A 13,668-nucleotide genomic window follows, 5' to 3' on the forward strand; every position below is an offset into this window, starting at 1 on the left:
GTAAGATGACTTATGTACAACAGAGCAGAGCCAGGGTACTAATATAACTCTATCTAACAAGGACCAAGTCTTTAACTTCTGTTCTATTCTGCTTCTCTCTGTAATTCTTTTTTTTTTTTCTTGTTATTCTGATGTAAGCCAGAAGAAGAATCTCTGAGTAGCAATAATTTATGGGCTTATTGCCTGCTAGGTAACAGGCGAATCACTCCATTCTTTTTCCTTCCCTGGCCCTGGTAATGCTCTGATATGAGACACCAATCATCAACGTAGCATCAACAATGTTAATCAACATGCACTTAAGATACATTTAATGTGATGAAATACAGGTCTGCTTTATTATCTGCCATCAAGGAAGCCTTAACAGTTGCCTACTTTGAAAAGAGGGTATAATAATACAGTTCATCAAAGGTTTTTACCATGATTTAAATATGACTCCAACACTTAGCTTAGGATTTACAACTCTTTAATAGACCTTAGGTAAATACTTTCTCACCATCTTTAACGTGACTAGAGAAATGTGAGAGCATGATTTCAACACATAATCTTTTTTTTATCTAGAAAACTCTAATGTTTTTAAATAAACAGTATTTCAAAATTTTTCATATAAAATAACAAAAGCTTTACTAAATTTATAATAACAGTATATAGACCTCAATGGTCACTTATGAGAGATGATCTTTAAAAAGAGTGAATATTCTTTAAAATGCTCTGTCACAATTATATGCAGCTATCCTATTAAGGATATTTCATGTGTCAAATTTAAAACAAATAGGAAGCTTGGGCAATTCCTTCAAAGCAGACTGTTTGGGTCTTCATTTCTGTATTTCACAACTCTTTAGAGCCAAATGAGTTGTTTAATTTGGCTCTAAATTTAAATTTAACATTTAATTTAACATTAGCTTAATTTAGTGTTTGGTATTTTTAAGTTCTCATTTTCAGTTTTAAAAATTCATTGAGATAAAATCAAATAGCTTTATATTTTTAATTAGAACATAAAACAGTAAAAAAAAAAAAAAGAAGCAATATTTCTTTGTTTTAAAGAAGAAATAGAGACAAAAATTAAAATTTTGTGGAAGATGTTGAAGGGAATTTCTATATTTCTTGAAGAGTAATACCAAGGTCCCTGGTTTACAAAGAGGATACTGAAACTCATGTATCACTCTACAGATATGCTATTTATAGTTAAGCCAATATTCCTACAGAATGTCAAATTTGTACACTATGGGTGTTGTACATTTATCAAGGCAGGCAAACATCCATTCATTCATTCAGTGGGAAGTTGTGAGTAAGCCATATTTGACTGGTATATACATTTCAGCTAAAGTTGAAACTCCAATACTTTGGCCACCTCATGTGAAGAGTTGACTCATTGGAAAAGACCCTGATGCTGGGAGGGATTGGGGACAGGAGGAGAAGGGGACGACAGAGGATGAGATGGCTGGATGGCATCACTGACTCGATGGACAAAAGTTTGGGTGAACTCCAGGAGTTGATGATGGATAGGGAGGCCTGGAGTGCTGCGATTCATGGGGTCGCAAAGAGTCGGACACAACTGAGCGACTGAACTGAACTGATACGTTTCAAAAACATTTTCAGAAAAGTGTAGGATTTATGGGAAATTTCTTTATATATTCAAATAAGAAAACTACATGTACTAGAAAAAACATACATTTGTGGTTCTGTGCATCCTTAACTTAAAAATTTACATGACTGACAATATGTATATAATGACATGTGTATATGTTCCTAAGTTGTCAGATAGCCCTGGGAAATGATCAAACTCCTTTTGTGCTCTCATGTCATTAGTAATGTTGCAAAAATAACTTATGACCTGTCTTTGTGAAATTTTTCTGAGAATTAGCAACCATAGCAGTCTTTGAAGATGTAAAGAGCAGACATGGGAGAAAGAACTATTAAAAACAACCTTCATGTAATGCAGGATGATGCTAAATGGGACCAGTGTAAATGAGCTGCTCAAAAGCAATCTTTCATACTGCTGCCTTTCATGTTCTTCCCTGGGGCTCCAAGAGGGCATGAAGGGAAACCAAAGCAGCTTTCCCCCTGCCCTGTTCTTGGTAAATTATTTTATATATACGCATGGTAAATTATCCATTCCTTTTTCCCAGAAGACAGTAAGTAATACTGGACTATAATTGAACCGTTTGCAGTAGGGGAAAGCCTTTGTTTTAAATACTATTGATAGAAAATGAATAGCACACACAAGAAGATCTGTTACACTGAACTCCAAATTACATAAGCAGCCCTGTATGTGCAGTAAGTACAAATATGACATGCATCAAAAAGATCTCCAAAGTGTGTCTTTCCTGATGAAAAGATCCTTTCCTCGTGAAAGGATCTCTGGGCCTGAACGTTTAACAAAATTCATATTTTCATGTGAGCTATGCCTGAATGGTTGCCAGATAAGAGTTTAAAAATATAGGCACAGTTTTCTCCCTCGATTTTGTAGAAACCTGGAGTGGGAAAGCAAGTATATCTTTTACCTTGAGGGTGCCATTAAATGAGAAAAGACCATACAAAATATAGCTCATTACCCCAAGAGCCATCCATCAGTAATAAATTCTATGCCAATATCGAGATGAACAAGTACATTTACAAGCTCATTAACAAAGCACTATGTCCAGAAGCCCTACCGAGGCTGTGAGTCAGAGATCAGATAATCACATTCTGTTGAAACCATACTTCTCTAGGGCATCACTTCAAAACCTTATTGAGATGGGCAATTGACATTGCAACACACAATATCAAGAAAATCACAGACACTTGATTTTAACCTCAAAGTATCAAACACATCCTGAATTTATAAGAAAAGCTAATGAATAGGATTTTTTCTTGCTGAATACATCTTCTATCTTGTGTTCTAGACTATTGATAAGCTAGATGCCTAATCTCTTGAATAATGGAGAGTGACATCTGGTAAGCCAAAGTGCAGAAGTTGGACCCTACAGAGCAGATACCCAATATGCCAATATGCTTGCTGATTGATCATCATGGTGACAAGGAATAATATTTGACAGAAGAGTGCCTACCGTTGCAGCCAGCCACATGATTTCTACATTCTTTCTCTTTTTGGCTTGGATATTTTGATGGAGATTTTCGAGTAATCCTTTTAAATCATTCTGTTCTTGAAAATGTGAAATGTCTGAAAAACAAGAAAGGCGGGGTAAAAAGGAAATTTGTGTTAGAGTTAAGCTGCCCACAGGGTTTTTTTAAACATATTTGTAAATGCAGTTTCCAAAACAACAAATGCCACTTTGGAGCAGAGAGTATTTGAGGATAATCATACTTCCTTACTTACTCATACTTTACTTAGAAATATGCCTCAGTTTCCCTCATTCCTTATGGTGTATAACTGGTCATATAATACTTACCAAGAAGGGAAAAGTTTTAATGATGAGGGCTGCCTCACTTCAATGAAAGCATACAATGTGGATGAGGTGTGAGACACAACTTTTCATTTTTGGTGACCAAGCAGCTAGTTTGAATCACGAGATTATATCAAACTGAACATCTCAGAGGTGAAATTTGGAGTTCAACCAAAACACATGAAATCAGTTTCTACGCAGCAAGATTCTTCAACTTAGGCGATACTGACATTTTGGACTGGCTAACACGTTGTTGAGAATGGGCCTATAGTCTGTGTTGTGGGATGTTAAACTGCATTCTGACCTCTATCATTTAGAAGTCATTATTACCCTTGCATTGTGATAATCAAAAGTATCTTCAGACATTGCAAATGTGCCTTGTAAAGTCTATTCTGGTTGAGAACAAGTGCCATTAAGGAGCAGAGGTATGGATGGAAAGAGGAACAACGCAAGAGGCAATAGTTAATTAAATGCGATAACTGAGGAAGGGAGCAGGAAGTGACCAATTGCTCAGATCTCTACATACTCATAACTAGAGCACGGGTAGCCAATGGCATATGGTTCATATTTAAACCTAAGGAAATGTACATTATGACACAGTGTCCCTGAGTCTCAGGGAGATGGAATTCAAGTTTAGAATACAGAGATGGACACAAAAAGCCTAAGAGAATGGTTGGGTTAGTACCATCACTCTACCATGGAATCCACAAATTAAGGGATGAAGAACTCCTGAGAGCTATAACTGAGGCTAAAAGCAGAAGAAAATACATAAGAACAATATGGACTATATCCAAGCTATCTTGTTACATTAAAGAGATAGATATGTTCCTGAAACTGATCACATTAAAAATGACACAAATAAGCTTTAATTATAATGAAGCTTTACACTTTCCAAAATTGTACTAGATATTTCCTTTTATTAAAATAATATATCTGAGTAGTTCTTGACTTCAGCCCCAGAGAGTAGAGGAAATATTTCCTAATAAAATGTATTTGCAATTTATATCTACCAAGAGTGGAAGTGGTTGGTGAAATGGAACTAAGCATTGAAAACAATTATATATCATCTTGAATTTCATGTCCACAAAATAGAAGAAGGTCAGGACAATCCAGATTCATATCCTGTTTTAAGGAGGTGAGATGCAATTTTTTTTTTTGCTTCAAACTTTCCCTGAAGTCCAACTCCAGGATTTTTTTTTTTTTAAACTTTACATAATTGTATTAGTTTTGCCAAATATCAAAATGAATCCGCCACAGGTATACATGTGTTCCCCATCCTAAACCCTCCTCCCTCCTCCCTCCCCATACCATCCTTCTGGGTCGTCCCAGTGCACTAGCCCCAAGCATCCAGTATCGTGCATCGAACCTGGACTGGCAACTCGTTTCTTACATGATATTTTACACGTTTCAATGCCATTCTCCCAAATCTTCCCACCCTCTCCCTCTCCCACAGAGTCCATAAGACTATTCTATACATCAGTGTCTCTTTTGCTGTCTCGTACACAGGGTTATTGTTACCATCTTTCTAAATTCCATATATATGCGTTAGTATACTGTATTGGTGTTTTTCCTTCTGGCTTACTTCACTCTGTATAATAGGTTCCAGTTTCATCCACCTCATTAGAACTGATTCAAATGTATTCTTTTTAATGGCTGAGTAATACTCCATTGTGTATATGTACCACAGCTTTCTTATCCATTCATCTGCTGATGGACATCTAGGTTGCTTCCATGTCCTGGCTATTATAAACATATGCATGATTCCTCTTTATTAGTTCCTAAATGCGAAAACTGTCAAAAGTCAATTTTTTTCTGTGTAACTATAGACAATTCTTTTTTCCTTTTCTAATTTTTTTGGCCACAATGTATATGCAGGATCTTAGTTCCCCAACCAGGGATAGAACCCACACCCCCTGCATGGGAAGCATGGAGCCTTAATCACTGGCTGACCAGGGAAGTCCCAATGATTCTGTTAAGACAGAGAAACTTTCCCTAAAAACCTCGCATTGTTAGGCAGGAGACTCTGATACACAGAGACTTGAACAGGACACAGGTTAAGGATAAAGGGGAGGAGGCATAAATACAGAAGGCCTTGAAGAGAATTGCTGAGTCAGTGCAGGACTCAAGAGCTAATGGAAGACACCAAGGACAGTCATGGTGCCTTCTAACTGATGCTTACAGAGCAGGAGGAGTAAGTCAGGTCTGCCATCATGCCTCTTAATGCTGATAAATGGCAAACAAAATAAAACCCCAATAGTCCATGGCTTAGAATAATAATCAGCAATTTTAAATGATGAAAAGGGGGTATCATTGACATAGAAAGTGACCTTGACATTGCTGAAAGGAAAAATCAGTCATATTAATAAATGAATTTATTTATATAACACTGTGTATGCGTGTGAATTTATTTGTGTGCCACTATGTGTGCACACGCTTGCCTCTCTATGAAACCGCAGGCAGAACAAGACATCAGTTTAGATACTAACAGCATTCATCTTTGGGTTGTGAAACTTAGGGTGATTTTTCAGCTGCTTTTTAAAACACATATATATTTTATATTGAAATATAATTGATTAACAGTGTGTTAGTTTCAGGTGTAAAGCAAAGTGATTCAGTTATACCTATACATGTACCTATTCTTTCTCAAATTCTTTTCCAGTTTAGGCTATCACAGAATATTGAGCAGAGTTCCCTGTGCTAAACACTAGATTCTTGTTGGTTATCTATTTTAAATATAGCCATGTGCACATGTCAATCCCAAACTCCCAATCTATCCCTCACTCAACTGCTTTTTTATGTCATTTGAGACACTTACAATAAATATGCATTGCTTTAAAATAGTAGTTATTTTAAAAGCAAGGGAGAACAGAGTACACATATATAAGAAAAGGGGAAAAAACCCTGAATTCTCATAATACAAAGACCTGACCGCCAAGTCTCCAAGGTCGTAGGGTGGGATAGATTTTTAAACCATTATTAACTGCAGTCAAGTGTATGCGGTCATGGGCTATGACACAACAGTAAAAATAATATTAGGGGTCTAAGAAAAGGAGTGGGCAAATCAATGAAGAATAGTTGGATTTGGAAGGGTTTCTAACAAAGGTAATGCTTTGTGTCTAATGAGAGCATTTTATGGTGAGAGAAAAGTTCAGCAAAGGCATGGACCTATGAGGAAAAGTGGGAGTTCACCACGTCCTTGGAGAGCATGATCTCAGAGGCAAGAATTATGAAGAGTTTTGCTACTATTCTGAGATATCTGAACTTCTTCCTTAAAAAATGGGAGCACCTGGTGAATTTTAAATATGGACATAACCATATCTGACAGGTCCCTGAGACACTTTCCGAAATCACCTGGTGTAAATGACTTTCAAACATTTTTGAAAGGAATACAAAAGAATTTTACTTCATATAATTGTCCAGTTAGGTACACGTTTATCCCTTTGTAACACACATTTTATGAAATCTATTTACCCCTGGGCTTCACTGGTGACTTAGATGGTAAAGAATCTGCTTGCAATGCAGGAGACCCAAGCTTGATCCCTGGGTTGGGAAGATCCCCTGGAGAAGGGAATGACTACTCACTCCAATATTCTTGCCTGGGAAATCCCATGGACAGAGAAGCCTGGCGAGCTACAGTCCATGGGTAGCAAGAGTCAGACAGGACTGAGCGACTCACACTGTCATATTCACATTCCATGTTGCTTTCTTTTGAATGTTGGTCCCAACTCACCAAATTGATTTAACATCTAAATCATGTCAACATGAAAAAAAAAAAAAATCTTGCAAAGCATGGATTTAAGGTAAGTCTATATTCAAGATGTTTAGGTGACTGTTTCATAAGGTTCATAGTCAGAGGAGACAAGTCAAAAACCCAGTGTCTCCAGTACTGTGCCAATAATTTTCTTCCAAACTGTGTTAGTGTCTTCACAGTTGGCTGGTGGCATAAAAAAGCAATTCCAGTATTAAAAAAATAGACTGGGCTTCTTCAGAACTCTGAGAATCCAGAACAAAGCATAATAACTTTTCAAAATGATTTAGTTTCATAGTTGATGTGAAGATTTTTAAATCAGCCATTTTAAACAGACTACAAGGTTCCTAAAATAAGTCAAACAAATGGCCATCCTTTGCTCATTTCTACCACATAAAGACAGTGCTTTCAGATACATAGAAATGATGATCCGTAGAAATTTCACTCCTTCTCCTTATGGCATGCTTTTTAGAAGGAAGACATTTGATGATCTTAAATTTTTCAAGCCACTGTTTCTATTTCTGTAATGATAAAACTTGCTTTATTCAGAGCACACCCCTATAAGTCCATCACTTTGATTGAGGCCGATTTTTTTTTTAACCTGACACAAATCCTGCAGGCCCAGGAATTCCAGTCTGGTTCTAGAAACATGCAGAGTTAGTAATGACCAAATAGGTGAGATTTCAAGATGTAATGATAGATCCTGAAATAGCAACTGAAAATCCCGCTATCCATGGAACGTGGATGGGTTTTGTTACTGAACCAACTGGGGTATGCGCACCCACTCGGAGGGAAGCTAATCTACTGACTCTGAGTTGAGGTGAAGATACGTGCTGTGTTTCCTGTGGAGCACCAAGCAAGGAGTCCTGGACGGCTAGTGCTCAAAAGGCCTGAACACCCCAACTGACCTCAGCAAAGCATTTTTAAAGGCAAAATGAGGGAGTGGCTTCCCAGGGTATGTGATCACCTTGTGCACAATTCTCTGATTGGTTGATGGTGACGTAACAGGGCAGTGTCACAGGGGTTAACATCATACCTCAGGCGCCAATAGGTCTGGGGGTTACATGCTCATGGTAGTCAGTAATTGACTTCTTCCATTTGTAACACAACTCAGAAATGTGCATCAGATACTGTTATCTGGGTACTTTGGAGAGGAACTACAGCAGAGTGTCTAGGTGAGGGGTGTGTCCCATGAAGGCCTCATATAGAGTGTCCTGCTCAGGTAGTTTCCACCAATGTAAATATAGCCGATAAATGTTGCTTTTGATACTCACTCCTGCATTACTCTAGGACTGGATTTAGACAGAGCAACTGAATCTCCATACTTATCTCAGTAAGAGTATTCTTGTTGTCAAGCAGGGTTTAAGAAAGTAATCAGAAGGTGAAAGGTACAAGAATTTGCATTGTATTATTGGTTATATTAAATAGCAGCAAAAATCTAAATGATGATTAAAGAGAAGTAATCTGTCATATATTTATATATCTATATAATGACATGGAATCTAATTCCTTGTACCTCAGATGGTAAAGAATCTGTCTGCAGTGCAGGAGACCTGGGTTCAATCCCTAGGTTGGGAAGGTACCCTGGAGGAGGGAATGGCAAACCACTCCAGTTTTTTTTTTTCTTTTTTTAACTCCAGTATTCTTTCCTGGAGAATTCCATGGACAGGGGATCCTGGCAGGCCACAGTCCACAGGACTGCAGAAGTCAAGACACGACTAAGTGACAAATATACATACAAAATGAATAAACATGCTGTACGTATTAACATGAATGTATACTAAGAACTATATTGAGCAAAAAGCAAAAAGATTCAGATAAGATAAGAGCAATAATATAAAGCCAAATGTGCAAAAATGTACCATATTTTTATGGATACATACATATAGAGAAAAATCTGAGAATATAAAATACCACATTCAGGATATTGATTTTCTCAGGGAAGGAAAAGTTTGGGATGAGAACCAAACAGGGCACAAAGGAGATTTCCAGTCTGTCTAGAAATACATGTTTCCTACAAAATTTCTGAGACTGACTGATGGGTTTCAACATGTTTGTATTTGATGATTTGTGCTTTTTTGTTGTTACTTGGAACTTTCATCATTCTTTTTAAAGAAAGCACTGAGCCAAGATTCTAGGAAATGATTTCTAATGCCAACTCCATCCCTGCTTTGACATGTTGTCACAGACAAGTAGGTTAACCCTCTGTCCCTGCTTCCTGAACCGCAGAGTGAGGACAATAGCTCCATCATGCTTCATCAACTTGAGGTGGGAAACAATGAATAAAAGTCTTGGCAGAAGAGGTGACATTTTTAAACTCTGCGTCAACTCTGAAAAACAGAGGAAGATATTTGTGGTTCTTAAGAAAGAGCTCATAGCCTCAGATAGAAAGCTACTTTCTCAGGCAAAAGTCAGCATTTATCCAAAGTAAGAAATATGCCCTGACACAGACACAGGTGCACACACGGTCATGATTCCAAACATTTCCCCAAAGCCAGTGACTGTGCTCCCACCACTCCCTGATGGGACAGAGCAGCTAAATTCAGAGTCACTTTGCCGTAGCTATTTTTGCCCTGTTCTGTCAAATGGGATTTCTTGAACAACAACAGTTCTGAATATGACATTGACCTGATTCAAAGGCAGGGTGCTGACAAGTGAGAGGAATGAGACCATGAACTCTCAGCTCATTGAACTGTGATGCTAATGAGGCCAAGGCAATAGCTGCATCACCTCACGGTCAAATGACTTTGTGTTTTCAGAGAAGGTTCCAAGATGAAATGGAATTCACAGCTGCCTTCCCATCACCTTCCACCCATTTCTCAGTGGGGAGCAGGCACAACATTAACAAGGATCTCTCACACCCTCATTCTGGAGTCAAGTGGTATAAACTCATCTCCGTTGAAATCAGGACTACTTCAGGAATGAGCATCTAAATGTCAGCCAATCGGAACTTGACTTTGACCTTGGAAACTGTTTCAGGGTTATGTAAGTGACCTAAATTGTTCCAGATAAGTGAGGGTCAGGCCTCTGTGAAGCAGAAGAGGAGGAAAGCTCTTTTAATCTCATTACTTTAACATACAATTGACATGGGCTTCCCCGGTATCTCAGGGGTAAAGAATCCATCTGCAATGCAGAAGACCCAGGTTTGATCCCTGGGTTGGAAAGATCCCCTGGAGGAGGGCATGGCAATTCACTCCAGTATTCTTGCCTGGAGTCTGGCAGGCTACACTACATAGGGTCATAAAGGGTCAGACATGATTGAAGTGATTGAGCCCGCATGCACAGTTGAGCATGGAGATTAGAAGAAGGATAAAGTCAACACTAAGAGTGATGAAATAGGGGAGAAAAGTATCTTTTCAGTGCTTCTAAGGGACTGAACCAACCCTCTCTTAAAGGGTTGCCTACCTTACCAATGACATTTTCAGTTCTCTTTTTAAGTGATGCCAGGTTGAGTTAGGGTTTCTGTCACTTTCAACCGAAAGCATTCTAAGGTACATATCTGGTTAGACAGGGATTTTTAACACTGACTAGCCATATTGCAAATGTGTAATCCTGCATTAGAGGTGAGGAATCACAAATAAGTAGGAGTACTAATGGAAAGCATCCCATCCATCACTTCTACAGTGATGGTTTTAAAACATCTTTGTTTTACATTCTTTGACACTGCTTCTATTAAGAAGATGGCATCTTTGTACCTTCATCTGGAAGCTGGGTGGGCTTGTGACTGTGTTGACAAATAGAGCATGGCAGATGTGATGCTCTGTGACGTCGAGGTCATAAATAACCATGAAGCTGCTGTCTTACTCTCCTGGAGTGTTGCTGTCTATATTCCATCTTTGAGGGTATCGCCTCTGGTAACCCCTGCACTAGGTTTGCAGAGGCCCAGGTCACGTGGAGGGTCTTATTTAGGTATGCTAGTTAATAGCTTCAGCTGAGCCCAGCTTTCGAGCCATCCTAGCCCAGGTGTCAGAATGAGTGCAGAAGCCTGTTGCTGCTGCTAAGTCGCTTCAGTCGTGTCCGACTCTGTGCGACCCTATAGACAGCAGCCCACCAGGCTCCCCAGTCCCTGGGATTCTCCAGGCAACAACACTGGAGTGGGTTGCCATTGCCTTCTCTAGCAGAAGCTGGTAGACAATGTCATTTCCCAGTCATTTTAAGGGACACCAGCCATTCTTCTTTCCAAACGACATTCTTGGTGTAGGGAGAAACACCCTGCCTGAACACCTAACCTACAGAACCTGTGAGCACAAATAAAATGATTCTCATTTTAATCAGTAAACATGGAATGATTTATTACCTTGTAATAAATTACCAAAACAACTACAGTAAGGAAAAAAAAATCTTAGAAGGGACTGTATTTCTAAGTATGAAAAAAATGAACATATGATAAATAATGCTTTTACAGTCCACTCTGGTTAGTGATAAGAAAGCCTTCCTCAGTGATCAATGCAAAGAAATAGAGGAAAACAACAGAATGGGAAAGACTAGAGATCTCTTCAAGAAAATGAGAGATACCAAGGGAACATTTCATGCAAAGATGGGCTTGATAAAGGACAGAAATGATATGGACCTAACAGAAGCAGAAGATACTAAGAAGAGATGGCAAGAATACACAGAAGAACTGTACAAAAAAAACCTTCATGACCCAGATAATCATGGTGGTGTGATCACTCATCTAGAGCCAGACATCCTGGAATGTGAGGTCAAGTGGGCCTTAGAAAGCATCAATACGAACAAAGCTAGTGGAGGTGATGGAATTCAAGTTGAGCTCTTTCAAATCCTGAAAGATGATGCTGTGAAAGTGCTGCACTCAATATGCCAGCCAATTTGGAAAACTCAGCAGTGGCCACAGGACTGGAAAAGGTAAGTTTACATTCCAATCCCAAAGAAAGGCAATGCCAAAGAATGCTCAAACTACCACACAATTGCACTCATCTCACACGCTAGTAAAGTAATGCTCAAAATTCTCCAAACCAGGCTTCAGCAATACGTGAACCGTGAACTTCCAGTTGTTCAAGCTGGTTTTAGAAAAGGCAGAGGAACCAGAGACCAAATTGCCAACATCCACTGGATCATTGAAAAAGCAAGTGAGTTCCAGAAAAACATCTATTTCTGCTTTATTGACTATGCCAAAGCCTTTGACTATGTGGATCACAACAAACTGTGGAAAATTCTGAAAGAGATGGGAATACCAGACCACCTGACCTGCCTCTTGAGAGATTTGTATGCAGGTCAGGAAGCAACAGTTAGAATTGGACATGGAACAACAGACTGGTTCCAAGTAGGAAATGGAGTACGTCAAAGCTGTACATTGTCACCCTGCTTATTTAACTTCTATGCAGAGTACATCATGAGAAATGCTGGGCTGGAAGAAGCACAAGATGGAATCAAGATTTCCGGGAGAAATATCAATAACCTCAGGTATGCAGATGACACCACCCTTATGGCAGAAAGTGAAGAGGAACTAAAAAGCCTCTTGATGAATGTGAAAGTGGAGAGTGAAAAAGTTGGCTTAAAGCTCAACATTCAGAAAACGAAGATCATGGCATCTGGTCCCATCACTCCATGGGAAATAGATGGGGAAACAGTGGAAACAGGGTCAGACTTTATTTTTCTGGGCTCCAAAATCACTGCAGATGGTGACTGCAGCCATGAAATTAAAAGACGCTTACTCCTTGGAAGGAAAGTTATGACCAACCTAGATAGCATATTCAAAAGCAGAGACATTACTTTGCCAACAAGGTCCGTCTAGTCAAGGCTATGGTTTTTCCTGTGGTCATGTATGGATGTGAGAGTTGGACTGTGAAGAGGGCTGAGCGCCGAAGAATTGATGCTTTTGAACTGTGGTGTTGGAGAAGACTCTTGAGAGTCCCTTGGACTGCAAGGAGATCCAACCAGTCCATTCTCAAGGAGATCAGCCCTGGGATTTCTTTGGAAGGAATGATGCTAAATAAAGCTGAAACTCCAATACTTTGGCCACCTCATGCGAAGAGTTGACTCATTGGAAAAGACCCTGATGCTGGGAGGGATTGGGGGCAGGAGGAGAAGGGGACAACAGAGGATGAGATGGCTGGATGGCATCACTGACTTAATGGACCTGAGTCTGAGTGAACTCTGGGAGTTGGTAATGGACAGGGAGGCCTGGCGTGCTGTGATTCATGGGGTCGCAAAGAGTTGGACATTACTGAGGGACTGAACTGAACTGGTTAGAGCTACATTCTGTAACTTTGTATCTTTTCTATAATTGATTCTGAAATAATTACAGTCAGGTGTACTAGCAAGCAAACAAATGCAATTAGTCAAAAGCCAATGACATGTCTTAAAATTGTTAATTATGTTTTTGGGGGCTATAAAATCCTGAAAATTATGAAGAAAAAGCCCCACTGAAACCATCTTTCTTTGAATTGTATTTTCAATTTACAATTTATGAAAAAAGCAATATTAGAAATCAAATATCAAACTCCCAACATGATCAGAACTAAATAATATTTTGGCCTATATTCTTGCATTGTTTCATCTTAAATAAATTTCAAGGTT

The 13,668-nt window shown here is 38.9% G+C and overlaps 1 protein-coding gene across 2 annotated transcripts in view; it reads right to left on the bottom strand.

The window, feature by feature from the left end:
- INPP4B (inositol polyphosphate-4-phosphatase type II B) overlaps positions 1–13,668 on the bottom strand; it is an 850,869-nt gene that overhangs the window by 55,766 nt on the left and 781,435 nt on the right. For both annotated transcript variants that reach the window (XM_027567415.1, XM_027567414.1), the window contains exon 24: positions 3,048–3,160. In XM_027567415.1, coding sequence (XP_027423216.1) covers positions 3,048–3,160 — 113 coding nt within the window. The remainder of the gene's footprint in view (positions 1–3,047; positions 3,161–13,668) is intronic.

This window comes from Bos indicus x Bos taurus, chromosome 17 (genome assembly GCF_003369695.1).
Source record: "Bos indicus x Bos taurus breed Angus x Brahman F1 hybrid chromosome 17, Bos_hybrid_MaternalHap_v2.0, whole genome shotgun sequence".
NCBI classification, from domain to species: Eukaryota; Metazoa; Chordata; class Mammalia; order Artiodactyla; family Bovidae; genus Bos; species Bos indicus x Bos taurus.